At 41.6% G+C, this 23,718-nt stretch overlaps 1 protein-coding gene across 1 annotated transcript in view; it reads right to left on the reverse strand.

Annotated features, from left to right (window-relative positions):
• Positions 1-23,718, reverse strand: part of LOC142939549 (receptor-type tyrosine-protein phosphatase mu-like) — a 102,902-nt gene that overhangs the window by 58,734 nt on the left and 20,450 nt on the right. The window contains exons 2-8 of the mRNA XM_076082747.1: positions 13,713-13,829; positions 5,271-5,438; positions 4,861-4,970; positions 4,679-4,757; positions 4,043-4,158; positions 3,125-3,299; positions 67-179 (exon numbers count right to left, since the gene is read on the reverse strand). Coding sequence (XP_075938862.1) covers positions 67-179; positions 3,125-3,299; positions 4,043-4,158; positions 4,679-4,757; positions 4,861-4,970; positions 5,271-5,438; positions 13,713-13,829 — 878 coding nt within the window. The remainder of the gene's footprint in view (positions 1-66; positions 180-3,124; positions 3,300-4,042; positions 4,159-4,678; positions 4,758-4,860; positions 4,971-5,270; positions 5,439-13,712; positions 13,830-23,718) is intronic.

Raw genomic sequence — 23,718 nt, forward strand, 5'->3', positions numbered from 1 at the left:
ACCTCAGCAGACATGAAGATATCCTAATTTAGAACCACTAGAACCTACTCATACATCAATACTCACCTCTCTCTCGATGATTGGCCCGTCTCCATTGATGGAGTTGGCGTTGAGTTGGATCCACAGATAGGTGGCGCCCACCGCCGTCAGTTGAGGAGGGGCGATCGGTACGGGAGGTTCTGAGGGACAAACAGAACCAGGATCAGTTCCACACACACACACACACACACACACACACACACACACACACACACACACACACACACACACACACACACACACACACACACACACACACACACACACACACACACACACACACACACACACACACACACACACACACACACACACACACACACACACACGGTTTCACTGATCTCTTAACGAGGGAGGAAGGAGGTAACGAGTTAATTAATATTCGTGACCTTCGGCGAATCACAGCAGACCTGGATTCTATTACCCAGAATCCCCAGTGGTGCTGCTCTACTTCCTCCTGACCCAGTTCGTCACACACACACATGCACACACACACAGTAAGTAGGATAGGTGTGTAATGATGCGTGTTTGTCATATAATGTTCAGGTTGATGCTCACCTGTGTGTGTGTGTGTGTGTGTGTGAGAGATAAAAGACACACACACACAGTTTGAGTGACAGTTCAATCAGGGGTTTAGCTGCCGGGGATTGTGGGATATGTGTCGGGTCATGTGACCGACAAACACCTCCTCACCTGTCACTGTGTGTGTTTGCAGAGAGATCAGACGAGCTATCGACCACGCACGCACGCACGCACGCACGCACGCACGCACGCACACCTTTCTCCCCGTATTGATCGGCTCTGTTATGAATGATATCAGTCAGACAGTCTGATCTGTTTCCTCCTCACATCCTCCGACAAGAACTGAACAGGACGGAGTGTTAGAAGACGAAAACAGGTAGAACATAAGAGGATCATGGGAGGAACACAAGAGGAACATAGGAGGATCACGGGAGGAACATAGGAGGATCACGGGAGGATCATGGGAGGAACACAAGAGGATCATGGGAGGAACATAGGAGGATCATGGGAGGAACACAAGAGGAACATAGGAGGATCACGGGAGGAACATAGGAGGATCATGGGAGGAACATAAGAGGATCATGGGAGGAACATAAGAGGATCATGGGAGGAACATAAGAGGATCATGGGAGGAACATAGGAGGATCATGGGAGGAACATAGGAGGATCATGGGAGGAACATAGGAGGATCATGGGAGGAACATAAGAGGAACATAAGAGGAACACGGGAGGAACACGGGAGGAACATACGAGGAACATAGGAACTTGGGAGGAACATAGAAGGAACACGGGAGGAACATATGAGGAACACAAAAGGAACATAGGACATGGTACATGTTGCTAACATCAACACATGTTAATAACATCAACACGTGTGATATGAACGTCACATTAGAACTAGAACCTGTTTATGATTTTATAGGAAAATGAACCCACAAAAACGTAAAGAGGTTCTTTGTCTCCAGCAGATGAATTATGTAATAAAAACTATAAAGACGTGCAGAATGAATCAAGAGCACATGTAAAAACGTCTCTGAACAGATCCATGATATGAAACCTGATTAGAGATCAATATCCATCATCAGAGTCAGAACAGATGTGTCACAATCAGACAGAACGATGTGAGAGTAATACAAATATTAAATATTAGTTCTGTAGTCCAAAGACTCAATAATCAACACACACGATCAGTGATCATTCGGAGCAGGAGAGAAGCAGGAGAGGAATTTATAAAATGATCTTCTCTTTGTTGCCTGAGTCTCTTCGAACAGATCGGCATACTGGGAAGAAAACTCCCAGAATGCTCCTTCAACAGGCGGAGAACAAAGTCGTGTTCCTGAGACGAGTGACAGCTCCGTCGCCGCGGCAACTCACCTCGTTTAATGAGTCATCATTAAAACACTACACCTGAGTGTGTGTTAGCGGTTAGCGCGCTAACGCTCCGACAGGAAGAGGCTTTTACTTTGAAATGATTCATCTTCACACACACACAGACACTCTTTGACAAAACGAGGTTCTAATGAGGCTCACACACACACGCTCACACACACACGCACTCACACTCACACGCACGCGCACGCTCACACACACACACACACGCTCACACACACACGCTCACACACACTCACACACGCACAGTAATGAGGTGAGCAGCTTTAATAAATTTGTTCCTCGTTTGACGACAGTCATTAAAACAAAAATATGACAAACTACTGCTTTGATCTAAAGGAGAGAGAGAGAGAGAGAGACTGACAGAGAGAGACAGACAGAGAGAGAGAGACAGACTGACAGAGAGAGAGAGAGAGACAGACTGACAGAGAGAGAGAGAGAGAGAGACAGACTCCTCCCTTTGCTTCGGTGTCGGAGAGCTGCGGTGGCCTACAGGTAACGTGGGAGCAATGGGGGCTCTGTCTCACACCACTTTTGAGATGTTGTATTAATATTATTGTTATATTGATATTATTGTGTATTGATGTTATTGTATGTTTAATTTTTTGATGCTTTGGCAATACTGTTTTTAAACTTTCATGTCAATAAAGCAAATTTGAATTTGAGAGAGAGAGACACAGACAGACAGACAGACAGACAGACAGACAGACAGACAGACAGACAGACAGACAGACAGAGAGAGACAGAGAGAGAGAGACAGACTGACAGAGAGAGACAGAGAGAGAGAGAGAGACAGAGAGAGAGAGACATGACTCAGGTTTGCCTTGAACCAGCCTCTAGTCCTGCTGCTTAGGTAGCTTAATTTCTTGGTAGCTAGGTTGGTAGTTAGCTAGTTAGCTTGGTATCTCTTACCAACGTGTCCTCCCCTGACTGAATGTATCACTAAGTGTTAAACGAGTCCTCACAGTTCATATTCACGTTAACGAACGTCGTCTCGTTTCAAACGTTCAAACAAACACATTTTATCTGAAGAATCAGAATATTAAAATATTTACACCAAATTTTTCAAAAGCTTGAAAAACTCAAAACCCCAAAACAAGAGAAAATAACAAGAATATAAAAACAAAACAAAACCATTTGAACCGTTATCAGCCAATCAGACGACAGGACTCACGTTTGACTGTGAGGTCAGCGTAGGAGGACACGCCCACGCCTCGCTCTGATTGGGCGATACAGCGGTAGCGCCCAGAGTCTCCTTTAGTCGTGTTCTCTACATCGTAGCTCGCTACGTAGCGACGAGAGTTCACCGGTTTGGTTTCCCTGACGACCGCCTGGCGACCGCCCATCCCCTGGCAACCGAAAACACAAAACATCAGAGTAAAACTACACAGAGTACACAAAATACAGAGTACACTAACTACACAGAGTACACAGAGTACACTAGCTACACAGAGTACACAAACTACACAGAATACACTAGCTACACAGAGTACACAAACTACACAGAGTACAATAACTACACAGAGTACACACAATACACAGAGTACACAAACTACACAGAGTACACAAAATACAGAGTACACTAACTACACAGAGTACACAAAATACAGAGTACACTAACTACACAGAGTACACAAACTACACAGAGTACACCAAATACAGAGTACACTAACTACACAGAGTACACAAACTACACAGAGTACACAAAATACACAGAGTACACAAACTACACAGAGTACACAAAATACAGAGTACACTAACTACACAGAGTACACAAACTACACAGAGTACACAAAATACAGAGTACACTAACTACACAGAGTACACAAACTACACAGAGTACACAAACTACACAGAATACACTAGTTATTGATGAGTATTGATAGTTATTGATGGTTATTGATAACTAGTGATAGTTATTACCTGGAGGTAGAGCAGCAGGTTGATAGTTATTGATGAGTATTGAAAGTTATTGATAGTTATTGATGAGTATTGATGAGTATTGATAGTTATTGATGAGTATTGATAGTTATTGATGAGTATTGATAGTTATTGATGAGTATTGATAGTTATTGATGAGTATTGTGTGTACCTGGAGGTAGAGCAGCAGGTTGCTCTGCGGTCGTCCGTTGACGGTGCAGTGAAACGCTGCCGTCTGTCCTGCGTTTACGTCCACGCCTTTAATGTGCAGGAAGTGTGGGGTGCTCACTGAGGACACACACACACGCACACACAGAGGTCAGAGGTAACACACTGATGACCTCATCATCTTACTGATATCACCGTGGTAACGGTTAACCTTTTCCTGCAAAAATCTCACCGATCCAATCAGAAAATGGATTGTGGAGGATGAGCACTGTGTGTGTGTGTGCGTGTGTGTGTGTGTGTGTGTGTGCGTGGTTGTTGTTCACATAACAAAGCAACATAAAATATGCGAGTCTACAGACGTGCAGGTAGATAAACAGACGGATGGATCAAAGTCCATGCTAATCAATTTATATTTTAATGAGCTCCCCTGTCTCTACACACACACACACACACACACACACACAACCACACATATGCACACACACACACACACACACACACACACAAACACACACACTGACCTTGATTCTGCGATGCCAGCTCATCTTTTAACATCGTTATCCAATTAAGACAGTAGTAAACTTCGTTAACCAATTAGGAGCCGGTTCTATAAGGGGGCGGGGCTTGTGACTGTACTTACTGCACTGGTGTCCCTGCAGCATGATGTCCTTGATGGCCAGAACTCCTCTCTGACCGGTGCTGACCGCCTCAAACACCACCTGACACACAGACCAGCATCAGCATGAGTACTCTGATTATCAACAGTGGTAGTACACAGCACCTGTGTGTGTGTGTGTGTGTGTGTGTGTGTGTGTGTGTTACCTGGTAGTAATTGGGCCAGAAGGTGGACACTGCTAGCTCTACCCCTTTCCAGATGTGGTAGGCAGGGCCTGAAGAGTTGAAGACAGGAACTCCCAGAGGACTGTTGTTCTCTGCAGGAAACACAAAGACTGTCAACACACAGACACACCTGAGAGCTCCGCCTCCACACAGACACACCCGAGAGCTCCGCCTCCTCGCACACACACCTGAGAGCTCCTTCTCCACACACACACACCTGATGGCTCCGCCAAACACCCACACACACCTGAGAGCTTCGCCTCCACACACACACCTGATGGCTCCGCCTCCACCCACACACACCTGAGAGCTCCGCCTCCACACAGACACACCCGAGAGCTACGCCTCCATATACAGACACACCTGAGAGTACCATGAGGCAGTATTTGTACCTTTGATGTAGACATTGAGCGTGGCGGGCGCAGCGCCCTCCCGCCCTCCCGCCTGGTAGAACAGGAAGCTGACGCAGTGCGTGTCGTTCTCTTTGAGCGGCGGCAGCAGCATCTGAGCGCGCTGACCTCCGTACCGACCCGACGTGTTCACGAACAAGAAGGAGGAGCCTGCACACAGGAAGTGACACCGCATCAATAAAGGTATTTTAAAGTAGTACACAATGACAAAAAAGCATATGGGCATTGTGTACACAAAATTAGCCTCTCCCTGTGTGTCAAAATAAAAGCACAGGTCAAAGATAAAAAGGACCAAACAGGAAATCCAGAGCAGAAGGAAATAAGAAAATAAAAGACTCATTGATATATTAGAGCAGCTAATCCATAATTCATCAATAAAGATGGAAAATAAACTCTGTGTGTGTGAACAAATTGCTCATTTTGTCTTCAGTGAAATTCTACAATTGGAAATCTTCAGAATAAAAGCATTCACTTTAAAGCTTTGAATCTCAAAACCCAGCCTCTGTGTGTGTGTGTGTCTGAGTGTGGTCCCTCATTAGTGTGTGTTGGTGTCATGACTACAGCTGTCAATCAAGCGAGCTCTGGGTTCACTTTTCTCTAAAGTTTCTATGAAATTCAAATCAATACTGCGAGAGAAGTCTGACACACACACACACACACACACACACACACACACACACACACACACACACACACACACACACACACACACACACACACACACACACACACACACACACACACACACACACAGTGTCGGTGGGTTGAAGGGCGTCTTCATGGTAACAATGAAGTACTGGCTGTCAGTCACACAGACGGTTAAAAGCTTCTCTCGGACATTTCAATGATTTTTGTGAGACTTTATTTTGAAATTCAAGTTCTTCTTCGTCTGTGACTTCAGTTGTATTTGTGTAACGTCGCTCTATAAGACAGTGAGAGACACGATATGATTCAACAGACACAATCAGTTACACGTGAGTTATTATTTCTTTAACATTACACACAACAGACCATAATATCTCGTCACCGTGGTTACGATGAGTTATTATTTATTTCACTCTTGATTATTTTACTAAACATGAAGAAATTATTCTGAAACCGTTTGAACAGCGTCCTGCTTTATTTACAAGTGTGTGTGTGTGTTAGCGAATCAATGGTCCTTGAGGAGAATCGATTAGAAAAACAAGAGTTTTAATCATCGCAGAGAGAAGGAGGAGCAAGAGGAAGAGGAGGAGGAAGAAGAAGAGGAAGAGCGGGAGGAGGAAGAGGAAGAGGAGATAAATGAGGAGAACGAAACAGCCTGATGAGGAGATGAAAACATGAATTCATGTGTAGTTTCACTTTGATAAATGTTCGACTACTTTACTTCTTCTTCTATGAAGATAACCTGAGTATCAACATGTTTTACTTCTTCTTCTCTGTCCCCATGTGTGGTCCTGACTGGTTTGGTCATGTCTCAGTGTGTATGTGTGAAAACATGTGTGTACGTGTGTGTGTGTGTACCAGCTGTTTCCGTAGCAACAGAGGAATGTTGAAAATGTGTGTGTGTGTGTGTGTGTGTGTGTGTGACGTGGAATCAGAGACGTGACATGAGGTCATTCAACGAAGAAGAGAATCAAAGAGGAGTCTGTCGGTCTGGTCTAATTGCTGGAGAAGTGAAACACTCAAAGAGAACCTCATCTGTGAAATCTGTACATATTCATATTAAATCAAGATATATATATATTGGCTTGATCTGCTGTTGGTGACATATTAGATTATTAGTAGATAACCAATGAGAGCAGAGTCTGTTTCTTCCTCAAACATCTCAAACTGACAAGAAACAGAAAAACATCTCCACCGTGTTCTGGCGTTTCTCTGTCTCGTTAACCTCCCGCCCCCTCTCACCTGTCGGCCAATCACAGATGACCCCTGCCTTCTCTAAACCAATCCTATCAGACCCAGCACACACACACACAGATGGTGGGGGGTAATTCTATTACCAGAGTTATATTGAAACGTGAGGAGAGGCAGCTGCAGCGCATTGAGAAGATTTACACAAATAACACACACTTCCTGCTGCTGTGTGTGTGTGTGTGTGTGTTTCCTGCAGCGATTTCAGGATCTGACTGGAAAATCAAATGTCTGAAAACATGTCGACACAAACCTTCAAACAGGTTTAAAGGCTCAGGTGTAAACAGATATAACAAATAACAGATTAACGGTCTAACAATCATTATGAATGTATGTTAACGGTCTAACAATCATTATGAATGTAGATTAACGGTCTAACAATCATAATGAATGTAGATTAACGGTCTAACAATCATTATGAATGTAGATTAACGGTCTAACAATCATCATGAATGTAGATTAACGGTCTAATAATCATCATGAATGTAGATTAACGGTCTAATAATCATTATGAATGTATGTTAACGGTCTAACAATCATGAATGTAGATTAACGGTCTCACAATCATTATGAATGTAGATTAACGGTCTAACAATCATGAATGTAGATTAGGGTCTAACAATCATTATGAATGTAGATTAACGGTCTAATAATCATCATGAATGTAGATTAACGGTCTAATAATCATTATGAATGTATGTTAACGGTCTAACAATCATTATGAATGTAGATTAACGGTCTAATAATCATGAATGTAGATTAAGGGTCTAACAATCATTGTGAATGTAGATGATCGCTCTAATAATCATCATGAATGTATGTTAATGGTCTAACAATCATTATAAATATAGATTAACGGTCTAACAATCATTATGAATGTAGATTAACGGTCTAACAATCATCATGAATGTAGATTAACGGTTTAACAATCATCATGAATGTAGATTAACGGTTTAACAATCATTACGAATGTAGATTAACGGTCTAATAATCATTATGAATGTAGATTAACGGTCTAATAATCATTATGAATGTAGATTAACGGTCTAACAACCATCATGAATGTAGATTAACGGTCTAATAATCATCATGAATGTAGATTAACGGTCTAATAATCATCATGAATGTAGATTAACGGTCTAATAATCATTATGAATGTAGATTAACGGTCTAATAATCATTATGAATGTATGTTAACGGTCTAACAATCATTATGAATGTAGATTAACGGTCTAATAATCATGAATGTAGATTAAGGGTCTAACAATCATTGTGAATGTAGATGATCGCTCTAACAATCATCATGAATGTAGATTAACGGTCTAACAATCATCATGAATGTAGATTAACGGTCTAATAATCATCATGAATGTATGTTAATGGTCTAACAATCATTATAAATGTAGATTAACGGTCTAACAATCATTATGAATGTAGATTAACGGTCTAACAATCATCATGAATGTAGATTAACGGTTTAACAATCATCATGAATGTAGATTAACGGTTTAACAATCATTACGAATGTAGATTAACGGTCTAATAATCATTATGAATGTAGATTAACGGTCTAACAACCATCATGAATGTAGATTAACGGTCTAATAATCATCATGAATGTAGATTAACGGTCTAATAATCATCATGAATGTAGATTAACGGTCTAATAATCATGAATGTAGATTAACGGTCTAATAATCATTATGAATGTAGATTAACGGTCTAATAATCATCATGAATGTATGTTAACGGTCTAACAATCATTATAAATGTAGATTAACGGTCTAATAATCATTATGAATGTAGATAAACGGTCTAACAACCATCATGAATGTAGATTAATGGTCTAACAATCATTATGAATGTAGATGAATGGTTTAACAATCATCATGAATGTAGATTAACGGTCTAATAATCATTATGAATGTAGATTAGCGGTCTAATAATCATTATGAATGTAGATAAATGGTTTAACAATCATTATGAATGTAGATTAACGGTCTAATAATTATTATGAATGTAGATTAACGGTCTAATAATTATTATGAATGTAGAGTAACGGTCTAAAAATCATTATGAATGTAGATTAACGGTCTAATAATTATTATGAATGTAGATTAACGGTCTATTAATTATTATGAATGTAGATTAACGGTCTAATAATCATTATGAATGTAGATAAACGGTCTAACAACGATCATGAATGTAAATTAACTGTCTAATAATCATTATGAATGTAGATTAACGGTCTAACAATCATCATGAATGTAGATTAACGGTCTAATAATTATGGATGTAGATTAATGTCTAATTTTAAAACCAAATATCGATAGAAAAATAATCTCTTGTCTGCAGAACTGTTTCCTTCACTATCAAAGGCATCTAGAGATATTGGTAAGCTAAGCTAACAGTTTCCCTCAGTACCTAGTCTTTGTGCTAAGCTAGGCTAATAGTTTCACCTAGTATTTAGTCTTTTTGCTAAACTAGGGTAACAGTTTCCCCCAGTATTTAGTCTTTGTGCTAAGGTAGGCTGAGCTAACCATTGGAGCTATCAGTGCGCACACAGACATGGAGCTGATATCCATCTGACACCCGAGAAGAAGAAAAAGACCAAAAGGATTTTAACAAAATGTCAAAGCGTTTAGATTCAATAAACTGGCCAATAGGGAGCCTGCGTGTCAGCGTGACCTCTCCTCTGATTGGCTGGATTTGAGTCACAGTCGCTCTGTGTGTTTAAACTCCCGAATGAGGCTTTAATTGGTTTTGGCAGGACGCTGATAGTAGCTTTACACTAGACTCTCACACACACGCACGCACACACACACACACACACACACACACACACACACACACACACACACACACACACACACACACACACACACACACACACACACACACACACACACACACACACACACACACACACACACACACACACACACGTCATGTTCAAAGGCTGGATGAATCTCCTGCATGCCGACACGCTGATAAACCCTTTAACACACTAATTAACCCAGACACACACACACACACACACTATACACACAAATACGCACACAGCTTTCTATTATTTATCTGCCAAACAAAGTCCAAAACTTCAAACACACACCGACTCGTTCACCTTTAAACACTGGTTACCTGTTGGCTCGACTGCAGCTGTGTGTGTGTGAGTGTGTTGTTGTTGTTTACAGCATACACACGCTCAGGGAAAAGTGGTTTTGACCTCCAGGTCTCTTTAACACAGAAAGGCATTGTGGGAGTTATCACACAACAGACAGACACAGAGTGTGTGTCTGTGTGTGTATGTGTGTGTTGTGTTTGTATTTGCCTTGAAGCTTCACTGTGTATGTGTGTGTGTGTGTTTACTGTGTACAGCTGGCAGTGAGCTGATAACAGTCCTATTAGAAATATTAATATACCCTGAACCCCACAGAGACACACACACACACACACACACACACACATACACACACACACCTTTAGTGTGTGTGTTTTCCCTCTGGTCATCCCTGATTGGAGCCAATCAATTAAAAGCCTGAGACTGAGGCTTTTCATTGGCCAAAAGCTGTGACTGACAGGCGACGTCCTGTTGGCCTAAAGGAACGCATGGAGACAAAGAGTCCAGAGGAAAAAAATGGGAACATCCAGAAAACTAGAGGAGAACCTCCAAACACCAGAGAACCAAAGAAGAGGCTGCTTTATCGACAAGCAGGAGAATCAGTACCGCATGGAAAAAGAACTGCAGTAGAACCAGCTGTGTAGAGGTAAAGAACTGCAGTAGAACCAGCTGTGTACAGGTAAAGAACTGCAGTAGAACCAGCTGTGTACAGGTAAAGAACTGCAGTAGAACCAGCTGTGTAGAGGTAAAGAACTACAGTAGAACCCGCTGTGTAGAGGTAAAGAACTGCAGTAGAACCCGCTGTGTAGAGGTAAAGAACTGCAGTAGAACCCGCTGTGTACAGGTAAAGAACTGCAGTAGAACCAGCTGTGTAGAGGTAAAGAACTGCAGTCGAACCAGCTGTGTAGAGGTAAAGAACTACAGTAGAACCCGCTGTGTAGAGGTAAAGAACTGCAGTAGAACCCGCTGTGTACAGGTAAAGAACTGCAGTAGAACCCGCTGTGTACAGGTAAAGAACTGCAGTAGAACCCGCTGCGTACAGGTAAAGAACTGCAGTAGAACCAGCTGCGTACAGCTAAAGAACTGTAGTAGAACCAGCTGTTTAGAGGTAAAGAACTGCAGTAGAACCAGCTGTGTAGAGGTAAAGAACTGCAGTAGAACCAGCTGTATACAGGTAAAGAACTACAGTAGAACCAGTTGTGTAGAGGTAAAGAACTGCAGTAGAACCAGTTGTGTACAGGTAAAGAACTGCAGTAGAACCAGCTGTGTACAGGTAAATAACTGCAGTAGAACCAGCTGTGTACAGGTAAAGAACTGCAGTAGAACCAGCTGTGTAGAGGTAAAGAACTGCAGTAGAACATTCTGTGTACAAACAGATTCAGATTCAGGACTGACGTGGGTTCTGTCCTGGTCCTGGTTCTGGGTTCTCCAGGGATCCTTCACGGGAACCTCCGACAATGAACCACAGAATGATTTTATCATAAAGTGTTAACACACTCAGCTCCTCGTTCTACAGTAAAGAACCGCTAACGAGTCTGTAAGTCAGAGAAACATCAGGAAAAGATCCACCGTCCACAGCCTGAAACACTCTGTGTGTGTGTGTGAGCGTGTGTGTGTGTGTGTGTGTGTGTGTGTGTGTGTGAGCGTGTGTGAGCGTGTGTGTGTGTGTGTGTGTGTGTGTGTGTGTGTGCGTGGCAGTAAAGGGTATTAGAGAAGATTACTGTTGTTCACACTGACAGCATAGAGCTACATGGTTCAGATTAGATTGAACTTGTACCATTTATAAGAACATTAAATGGAGCCTGCAATCACTGGTCAATCGATGCCTGTGTGTGTGTGTCTGTGTGTGTGTGTGTGTGTGTATGTGTGTGTGTGACGACTTACAGTGGAGAACAGCGGCTCTGTGGAGGTTTTTTGTGTGAACACATTCAGAAGTCCCATTTAAAAAGGGTCCGTTGTGAATGAAGTAAAGCTGAAGGATCAAGTGTTCTTTTACCTCAGAAGGTTTCTGAGTGGAGTATTCTCACAGTGTGGTATTAGTACTTTCCTGCAGTAAAGTATCTGGTACTTCTTCCACCAATGACAACACAGTCGACATGTGGTTCAGTGACGGTAAACAGACAGAAATACTACGAATACTACTAATACTACTGCTACTACTACTAATACTAATAATACTACTGCTGCTACTGCTGCTGCTACTAATACTAATACTACTGCTACTACTACTAATACTACTACTACTAATACTACTAATACTACTGCTGCTACTGCTGCTGCTACTAATACTACTAATACTACTGCTGCTGCTACTAAAACTACTAATACTACTAATAATGCTACTAATACTACTACAACTGCTACTACTAATACTACTGCTGCTACTGCTGCTGCTACTAATACTAATACTACTGCTACTACTAATGATGCTACTAATACTACTACAACTACTACTACTAATACTGCTTCTACTAATACGACTACTACTACTACTTAAACTATTAATAATGCTACTAATACTAATGCTACTACTACTGTTACTACTACTAATACTAATACTGCTACTACTTAAACTACTAATAATGCTACTACTACTACTACTACTAATACTGCTACTACTAGTAATACTACTAATACACACACAATCTGTGGTGGAGGGTTGGTTAGATTTAGTGCCCGGCTCGTTGCTCCACACATCAGACGGGAGGAGATCGACCCACAGAGAGGAGTGTGTGTGTGTGTGTGTGTGGAGCTGATTGCCTGGATTGGCTGCAATTAGTCACACACAACTCCTCTTTTATTGAAGAGAAAGGAGGAGACAAACTCTTCTCCTCTCACCCCCCCCCCCCCCCATCCATCACAGTAAACAGGACAGTAACCACCTCCTCTCTGTGTGTCCTCACTCAGCCTGTCTCTCACGTGATTGGCTCTGTGATTTAAGAGCGCCGCATTCTCATTCGTCAGCGGCCTAACCGCATGTGACACACACACACACACACACACACACACACACACACACACACACACACACACACACACACACACACACACACACACACACACACACACACACACACACACACACACACACACACACACACACACACACACACACACACACACACACACACACAGTGGTGCCTTCAGTGTCTATAACTCAGAGCAGCAGCTCAATAGCAGATAACAGAAGCTGCAGCAGCTTTTCTCTCTCGTGTTGCCTTCAGGTACAAACCGTCACTGGGATGCTGCATTCAAGGACCAACTCAACACTTCGTTCAGCAACACACAAAAACCACGACATGAACCAAAACACTTTATTCTCTTTCTAATAGTCAACATGATGACACATCTCTGTGGGCAGAGCCTAAGGGGAGGCAGACAGGCAGACAGACAGGCAGACAGACAGGTACCTGCAGGGATCCAGGGGTTGCTGGCCGGTCTCTCTCTCGTGTCTCCTTGTTCCCAGTCGAAGTCGTCCTCTTTGGACTGGACCAGAGAGCAGTCCTGGGCCTGAGCAGACAGACAGGCTGAAACACAGACAGGTGGCCATGTTTAGTTCTACTTGAACTATTACAACTCTGAAGCTTTAGTTTGAGTTTAAATGATCCTCAGAGTTCATCCACATGTCCCAGAATCCTCTCTGTCTATGATACACACACACACACACACACACTGATTCTGCTTATATGTGTGTAAATATATTTTATGACATTTAGGGTTCGACGCCTCTTCAGCGTAATGACTCTGTGTGTGTGTGTGTGTGTGTGTGTGTGTGTGTGTGTCTCATCTCAAAGCGTTGGCATTAAATAGCTGGAAGGCTCATTTTCTTTATTTGTAACAGAAGGCACATTAAACACACACACACTCCCTCAGGACAGTGTTAGCTCGTCAACAGATACGAGACACAATCTGTTTAATCTGCTTCTATGAATTTGCATCTATATAACAAACTGAACACACACACACACACACACTCACACTCAAACTCACTCTCTCTCACACACACACACACACACACACACACACTCAGAGGAAAACACAAAAAAGCAATCTCAGCCTCTCAATCGCTGTTACTGATACTAGTAGAGACAGACATACAGGTGGAGAGACACACAGACAGGCAGACAGACAGGTGGAGAGACACAGACAGACAGGTGGAGAGACACACAGACAGGCAGACAGACAGGTGGAGAGACACAGACAGGCAGACAGACAGGTGGAGAGACACACAGACAGGCAGACAGACAGGTGGAGAGACACACAGACAGGCAGACAGACAGGTGGAGAGACAGACAGTTTCAGAGGGAGCAGATTGTTGTCACGGCGTTTTTCTCCACGACAGGAAATGAGAGAAACACACACGTTTCCTCACACTCACACACACACACACACACACACACACACATACACAGAGAGTGATGACAGGGAACAGAAAACACACCCTGTGGACACAGTGTGTGTGTGTGTGTGTGTGTGTGCGTGCAGTAGTAATTAATCATAATGTGCAGTTATTGATCGTCTGTCCTCTTTATTCTCCAGTCTTCTGATCAATAACTACAAGTCCTACAAGTTAGAGCTCCGTTAACCCTTCACAGCCTGAACACCACCGCAGAGAAGTGTATACTGTACAGTATAATATATGTATATTATAGTATATAGTATAGCTAAATGATATTCATAGGTTCCATAAACTGTCATTGTTATGCAGATGATAGTCAATTATATCTATCGATCAAGATGAAACCAACCAGCTCGCTAAAATTCAAGCATGTCTTCAGGACATAAAAACATGGATGAGCTGCAACTTCCTGATGTTAAACTCGGCCCAGAACACCTCCGACATCAGTGATCTAATGATGTAGCTTCTGTAGATGTTATTGATCTGGAAACCAACAGCACCGTATAGAACCTCGAAAGAAGAACAGGAGCCAGAGCCTTCAGCTCTTCTTCTGTGGAACCAGCTTTCAGTCCGGGAGGCAAAAACACTCACCACATTATAGTTAGGGCTGGATCAGGTTTATAGTTAGGGCTGGTTCAGGTTTCTAGTTAGGGCTGGTTCAGGTTTCTAGTTAGGGCTGGTTCAGGTTTCTAGTTAGGCCTGGATCAGGTTTCTAGTTAGGCCTGGATCAGGTTTCTAGTTAGGGCTGGTTCAGGTTTATAGTTAGGGCTGGTTCAGGTTCATAGTTAGGGCTGGTTCAGGTTTATAGTTAGGGCTGGTTCAGGTTTATAGTTAGGGCTGGATCAGGTTTATAGTTAGGGCTGGTTCAGGTTTCTAGTTAGGGCTGGTTCAGGTTTCTAGTTAGGGCTGGTTCAGGTTTCTAGTTAGGCCTGGATCAGGTTTCTAGTTAGGCCTGGATCAGGTTTCTAGTTAGGGCTGGTTCAGGTTTATAGTTAGGGCTGGTTCAGGTTCATAGTTAGGGCTGGTTCAGGTTTATAGTTAGGGCTGGTTCAGGTTCATAGTTAGGGCTGGTTCAGGTTTATAGTTAGGGCTGGTTCAGGTTTATAGTTAGGGCTGGATCAGGTTTATAGTTAGGGCTGGTTCAGGTTCATAGTTAGGCCTGGATCAGGTTTATAATTAGGGCTGGTTCAGGTTTATAGTTAGGGCTGGTTCAGGTTAATAGTTAGGGCTGGCTCAGGTTTATAGTTAGGGCTGGCTGAGTCTGTGTTTTCTCTCCTCACAGGTTTCCATGGATCCTGGTTTTATCTGGACCCTGGTCCTGCGGACTCCCACTAGGTGGTGACAGATGGCCTTGACAGCATTTTAAATGTGTTTTTACGTTTTTATCTGCATGATATTTTCTAAATCTGAGTTGCTGGTGAACACAGGAGAGTAAATAAAGGAAACAGTCCAAGATGACGAGTTAAAAAAGTTAACTCTCTGAGTCTCTATTAGAGTCCGTAGAGATCTGATAACATTTAGCTGATCTGCTGGTGGGCCGGATTAGACCCCTGCTGCTGCCAATCCCTATTACACTGTAATCTATTAACAGCCAAACACACACACACACACACATACACTCACACTCACACACACACACACACACGTACACACTCACACACACACGTACACGCTCACACACACCTACACACATACACTCACACACATACACTCACACACACACACTCACACTCACACACCTACACACACACACTCTCTCTCTCTCACAAACATACACGCACACTTACACACACTCACACATGCACACACACACACGTGTCTTCTTCACTAACTTTTCCTCTCTTTTCATCTCTCTCTCTCTCTCTGAAGTACGTTCAGCTGAATGAAACCATCTGGTCCTGATTAGGAAAATCACTCGTCTCTTCTTCTTCTGTGGTTTTCTCTGCAAGTACCCGTTCTTCCTCCTGCTGCTTTCTCTCTGAAGCTTAACTCTGAGTACTGTGTGTACTTTGAGTACTTTGTGTTGAATCAGGAGGCTTTAAGAACTGTTCACGGATCAGCTGAGCGATGACAGCATCACTTTGTGTATTTCTACTGTGAACAGAAAGTGAAATATATACGATAGTTTGTACATGTAGATGAATAATACTACTGAAATACTGTAAAAGAAAAAGGCTCCATAACATTCAATTACTATTGCATTAAAGTCAAAATACTACTGCAATAAAGTCAAAATACTACTGCATTAAAGTCAAAATACTACTGCAATAAAGTCAAAATACTACTGCAATAAAGTCAAAATACTACTGCAATAAAGTCAAAATACTACTGCAATAAAGTCAAAATACTACTGCAATAAAGTCAAAATACTACTGCATTAAAGTCAAAATACTACTGCAATAAAGTCAAAATACTACTGCAATAAAGTCAAAATACTACTGCATTAAAGTCAAAATACTACTGCAATAAAGTCAAAATACTACTGCAATAAAGTCAAAATACTACTGCATTAAAGTCAAAATACTACTGCAATAAAGTTAAATACCATTGCAGTAATATGAAATATTATTGCAATGACATTGACTGAAGTAATATTAATAAAAAGTCTTCTTTGAATCAACCAACAGTCCAAAGTGAAAATATTCAGTTTAGAATCGAGTTTGATTAAAAAAAACTTCAAATCTGAGAAGATATTTATTTTATTAAATGATCAAAAACAATTCATTAATTTTCGTATTTACTAATTGATAATGGACTAAGTGATTAAACTAACGGCTCTGGTTTTAATAAAGGTATTGGTTGTTTTTAAAGTCGGCCATTTTGGATGGAATGAGTCTTTACTTTACTTTAATGATGTCCTACAAATTAAATCACATCGTCTCTGAATGAGGTCAGTAAAACTATTGTGGGAGGAGTCACTGCCATCACATCACTTCCTGTTTCATTGAACAGAAGCTGGAGGACCCAGTTATTATTACAGTTATTATTACAGTTATTATTGGACATCCTGTAGCCAATCAGAATGAGCCAGAGATTAATATGAGATGGTCTACGATAAATACTATGTGAGGAAATAAGTTGATAATAGATGATAATAGATAATAGACTATAAGATGATGATAATAGATGATAATAGTCTATAAGATGATGATAATAGATGATAATAGACTATAAGATGATGCTGTAAGAGGATAATAGATGATAATAGATGATAATAGACTGTATAAGATGATGATAATAGATGATAATAGATGATAATAGACTGTATAAGATGATGATAATAGATGATAATAGACTGTATAAGATGATGATAATAGATAATAGATATTAATAGACTGTATAAGATGATGATAATAGATAATAGATGATAATAGACTATATAAGAGGATAATAGATGATAATAGATATTAATAGACTGTATAAGATGATGATAATAGATGATAATAGATATTAATAGACTATAAGATGATGATGTAAGAGGACCTGGTGATGTATATAAAGACTCTCTCTCTCAGACAGACTCTTATTGTTCAGAAGGACCGACGCTGAGTGAGCATCAGAATGTTAACAACGCTACAAACACTCTGATTAAACATATGAAGCTGCACTGATAACACAGAAGAACTACATTTCACACAAGAGTCAGAAAAACTACAAACATGTCTGAAGAAGAACCGATCGGTACAAGAAAGAGTTAGAGTGAAACAACGAATGAGGACGAGAGAACAAACTGAAACGAGAAGATTCTAGAAAACAAAAAAAACTAGGAGAAAGAAAACAGGGTTCAGACAGAGAAGGAAACTAGGAGATAAGAGAAGGAAACAAGGACATGAGATGAAGAGAGAGAAAAAATATTAAAGAATCAAGAAAAAAAGAACATCAGAAGAAATAATAGAAACGAAACTCAGTAAAAGAGTTGAGATGAAGAAACATATAAACATATAAAGTACACAAAGAAGAGACAGAGACAGATGTAGTAGTACTGCCTCAGAGTACATCAGTACTACTAGTACATAGAGGAGGATGAGAGGAGGAGGTAGAGAAGGAGGAGAGGAGGAGGTAGAGGAAGAGAGTTATTGTGCGTCAGACTTCAGGAAGCAGCCGTTTCCTTCCTGTATTTGTCTTTCCATGTCACACACACTGACCCCCCCCATACATACACACAAACACACACACACACAAACAAACGCCAATTAGCACTGTGTACCCAGGCTGATCTAATGTGTGTTATTATCGGCTGTAAAACACCAGCAGCTCTGTGTGTGTGTGTGTGTGTGTGTGTGTTCAGTTCTAGTAGCTTCACAGTTAGCCATTAGCATGTGGTAATGCGAACACTCCGCAAAACGTGATCCTGAGAGGTGATTGGACGAGACTGGACAGGCAGAGGAAATGACACGTGCAGCTTCCTGCAGCACCTGGGGCAGTGTGTGTGTGTGTGTGTGATTGAAAGTGACAGTGGACACACCCACTCTGACAGACAGAAGTGGCCTGTGGTGTCAGTGGTGGCATTTAGCTGGTGAGACACACATAACCACACACGATGACAGTGAGCATGAGACAAGATGGCAGCAAGAAAACAACAGACTGTGTTTTTCTGACGGACGGAAGATATTCAGACAGGAAGGAAACGAAAGGTAGAGAAGGAAGCAGGAAACAAGGATGTAGGGAAGTGAACAGGGGGAGGTAGAGTCAGATGTCACGTTCTGAGTCGCACAACTATAACCACTCGGTTACAGTGGTTAACGATGGGAACTCAAATGAACACCACTTAGTAAAGTTTAGGATCAACATCGAGGTTTGGTTTAAAATAAGAAAGTACGGACGACACGCCACCAACGAGACTTCAAACTCAACACCAACGAGACTTCAAACTCAACAACACCAACGAGACTTCAAAATCAACACCAACGAGACTTCAAACTCAACACCGAGACTTCAAACTCAACACCAACGAGACTTCAAACTCAACAACGAGACTTCAAACTCAACAACACCAACAAGATTTCAAACTCAACACCAACGACACTCCAAACTCAACAACACCAACGAGACTTTAAACTCAACAACACCAACGAGACTTCAAACTCAACAACACCAACGAGACTTCAAACTCAACACCAACAAGATTTCAAACTCAACACCAACGAGACTCCAAACTCAACAACACCAACGAGACTTTAAACTCAACAACACCAACGAGACTTTAAACTCAACAACACCAACGAGACTTTAAACTCAACAACACCAACGAGACTTCAAACTCAACAACACCAACGAGACTTCAAACTCAACACCAACGAGACTTCAAACTCAACAACACCAACGAGACTTCAAACTCAACAACACCAACGAGACTTCAAACTCAACTACACCAACGAGACTTCAAACTCAACTACACCAACGAGACTTCAAACTCAATACCACCAACGAGACTTCAAACTCAACACCAACGAGACTTCAAACTCAACACCAACGAGACTTCAAACTCAACAACACCAACGAGACTTCAAACTCAACAACACCAACGAGACTTCAAACTCAACACCAACGAGACTTCAAACTCAACACCAACAAGACTTCAAACTCAACACCAACAAGACTTCAAACTCAACACCAACGAGACTCCAAACTCGACACCAAGGAGACTTCAAACTCAACACCAAGGAGACTTCAAACTCAACAACACCAACGAGACTTTAAACTCAACAACACCAATGAGACTTCAAACTCAACACCAATAAGACTCCAAACTCAACAACACCAACGAGACTCCAAACTCAACAACACCAACGAGACTTTAAACTCAACAACACCAACGAGACTTTAAACTCAACAACACCAACGAGACTTCAAACTCAACACCAACAAGATTTCAAACTCAACACCAACGAGACTCCAAACTCAACAACACCAACGAGACTTTAAACTCAACAACACCAACGAGACTTTAAACTCAACAACACCAACGAGACTTTAAACTCAACAACACCAACGAGACTTCAAACTCAACAACACCAACGAGACTTCAAACTCAACACCAACGAGACTTCAAACTCAACAACGAGACTTCAAACTCAACACCAACGAGACTTCAAACTCAACAACACCAACGAGACTTCAAACTCAACAACACCAACGAGACTTCAAACTCAACAACACCAACGAGACTTCAAACTCAACACCAACAAGACTCAAACTCAACACCAACGAGACTTCAAACTCAACAACACCAACGAGACTTCAAACTCAACAACACCAACGAGACTTCAAACTCAACAACACCAAAGAGACTTCAAACTCAACAACACCAACGAGACTTCAAACTCAACAACACCAACGAGACTTCAAACTCAACAACACAAAAGGGACTTCAAACTCAACAACACCAACGAGACTTCAAACTCAACAACACCAACGAGACTTCAAACTCAACATCACCAACGAGACTTCAAACTCAACACCAACGAGACTTCAAACTCAACAACACCAACGACACTTCAAACTCAACAACACCAACGAGACTTCAAATTCAACACCAACAAGATTTCAAACTCAACAACACCAACGAGACTTCAAACTCAACACCAAGGAGGCTTCAAACTCAACAACACCAACGAGACTTTAAACTCAACAACACCAACGAGACTTTAAACTCAACAACACCAACGAGACTTCAAACTCAACACCAAGGAGACTTCAAACTCAACAACACCAACGAGACTTCAAACTCAACAACACCAACGAGACTTCAAACTCAACAACACCAACGAGACTTCAAACTCAACACCAAGGAGACTTCAAACTCAACAACACCAACGAGACTTCAAACTCAACAACACCAACGAGACTTCAAACTCAACACCACCAACGAGACTTCAACCTCAACAACACCAACAAGACTTCAAACTCAACACCAATGAGACTTCAAACTCAACAACACCAACGAGACTTCAACCTCAACAACACCAACAAGACTTCAAACTCAACACCACCAACGAGACTTCAAACTCAACACCACCAACGAGACTTCAAACTCAACAACACCAACGAGACTTCAAACTCAACAACACCAGCAAGACTTCAAACTCAAACACCACCAACGAGACTTCAAACTCAACAACACCAACGAGACTTCAAACTCAACACCGAGACTTTGAACTCAACAACACCAACGAGACTTCAAAATCAACAACACCAACGAGCCTTCAAACTCAACACCAACGAGACTTCAAACTCAACTACACCAACGAGACTTCAAACTCAACACCAACGAGACTTCAAACTCAACATCACCAACGAGACTTCAAACTCAACACCAACGAGACTTCAAACTCAACACCAACGAGACTTCAAACTCAACAACACCAACGAGACTTTAAACTCAACACCAACGAGACTTCAAAATCAACACCAACGAGACTTCAAAATCAACACCAACGAGATGTCAAACTCAACAACACCAACGAGACTTCAAATTCAACAACACCAACGAGACTTCAAACTCAACACCAACGAGACTTCAAACTCAACAACACCAACGAGACTTCAAACTCAACAACACCAACGAGACTTCAAACTCAACACCAACGAAACTTCAAACTCAACAACACCAACGAGACTTCAAACTCAACAACACCAACGAGACTTCAAACTCAACTACACCAACGAGACTTCAAACTCAACTACACCAACGAGACTTCAAACTCAATACCACCAACGAGACTTCAAACTCAACACCAACGAGACTTCAAACTCAACACCAACGAGACTTCAAACTCAACACCAACGAAACTTCAAACTCAACAACACCAACGAGACTTCAAACTCAACAACACCAACGAGACTTCAAACTCAACTACACCAACGAGACTTCAAACTCAACTACACCAACGAGACTTCAAACTCAATACCACCAACGAGACTTCAAACTCAACACCAACGAGACTTCAAACTCAACACCAACGAGACTTCAAACTCAACAACACCAACGAGACTTCAAACTCAACAACACCAACGAGACTTCAAACTCAACAACACCAACGAGACTTCAAACTCAACACCAACGAGACTTCAAACTCAACACCAACAAGACTTCAAACTCAACACCAACAAGACTTCAAACTCGACACCAACGAGACTCCAAACTCGACACCAAGGAGACTTCAAACTCAACACCAAGGAGACTTCAAACTCAACAACACCAACGAGACTTTAAACTCAACAACACCAATGAGACTTCAAACTCAACACCAATAAGACTCCAAACTCAACAACACCAACGAGACTCCAAACTCAACAACACCAACGAGACTTTAAACTCAACAACACCAACGAGACTTCAAACTCAACAACACCAACGAGACTTCAAACTCAACACCAACAAGATTTCAAACTCAACACCAACGAGACTCCAAACTCAACAACACCAACGAGACTTTAAACTCAACAACACCAACGAGACTTTAAACTCAACAACACCAACGAGACTTTAAACTCAACAACACCAACGAGACTTCAAACTCAACACCAACGAGACTTCAAACTCAACAACACCAACGAGACTTCAAACTCAACAACACCAACGAGACTTCAAACTCAACACCACCAACGAGACTTCAAACTCAACACCAACAAGACTTCAAACTCAACACCAACAAGACTTCAAACTCAACAACACCAACGAGACTTCAAACTCAACACCAATGAGACTTCAAACTCAACAACACCAACGAGACTTCAACCTCAACAACACCAACAAGACTTCAAACTCAACACCAATGAGACTTCAAACTCAACAACACCAACGAGACTTCAACCTCAACAACACCAACAAGACTTCAAACTCAACACCACCAACGAGACTTCAAACTCAACACCACCAATGAGACTTCAAACTCAACAACACCAACGAGACTTCAAACTCAACAACACCAGCAAGACTTCAAACTCAAACACCAACGAGACTTCCTTATGTTTGACCGTTTCACCTCCAATCTCACCTGTGTGGGGTTTAACAG

Source organism: Anarhichas minor, unplaced genomic scaffold (genome assembly GCF_050575085.1).
Source record: "Anarhichas minor isolate MPS153535 unplaced genomic scaffold, ASM5057508v1 ptg000101l, whole genome shotgun sequence".
NCBI classification, from domain to species: Eukaryota; Metazoa; Chordata; class Actinopteri; order Perciformes; family Anarhichadidae; genus Anarhichas; species Anarhichas minor.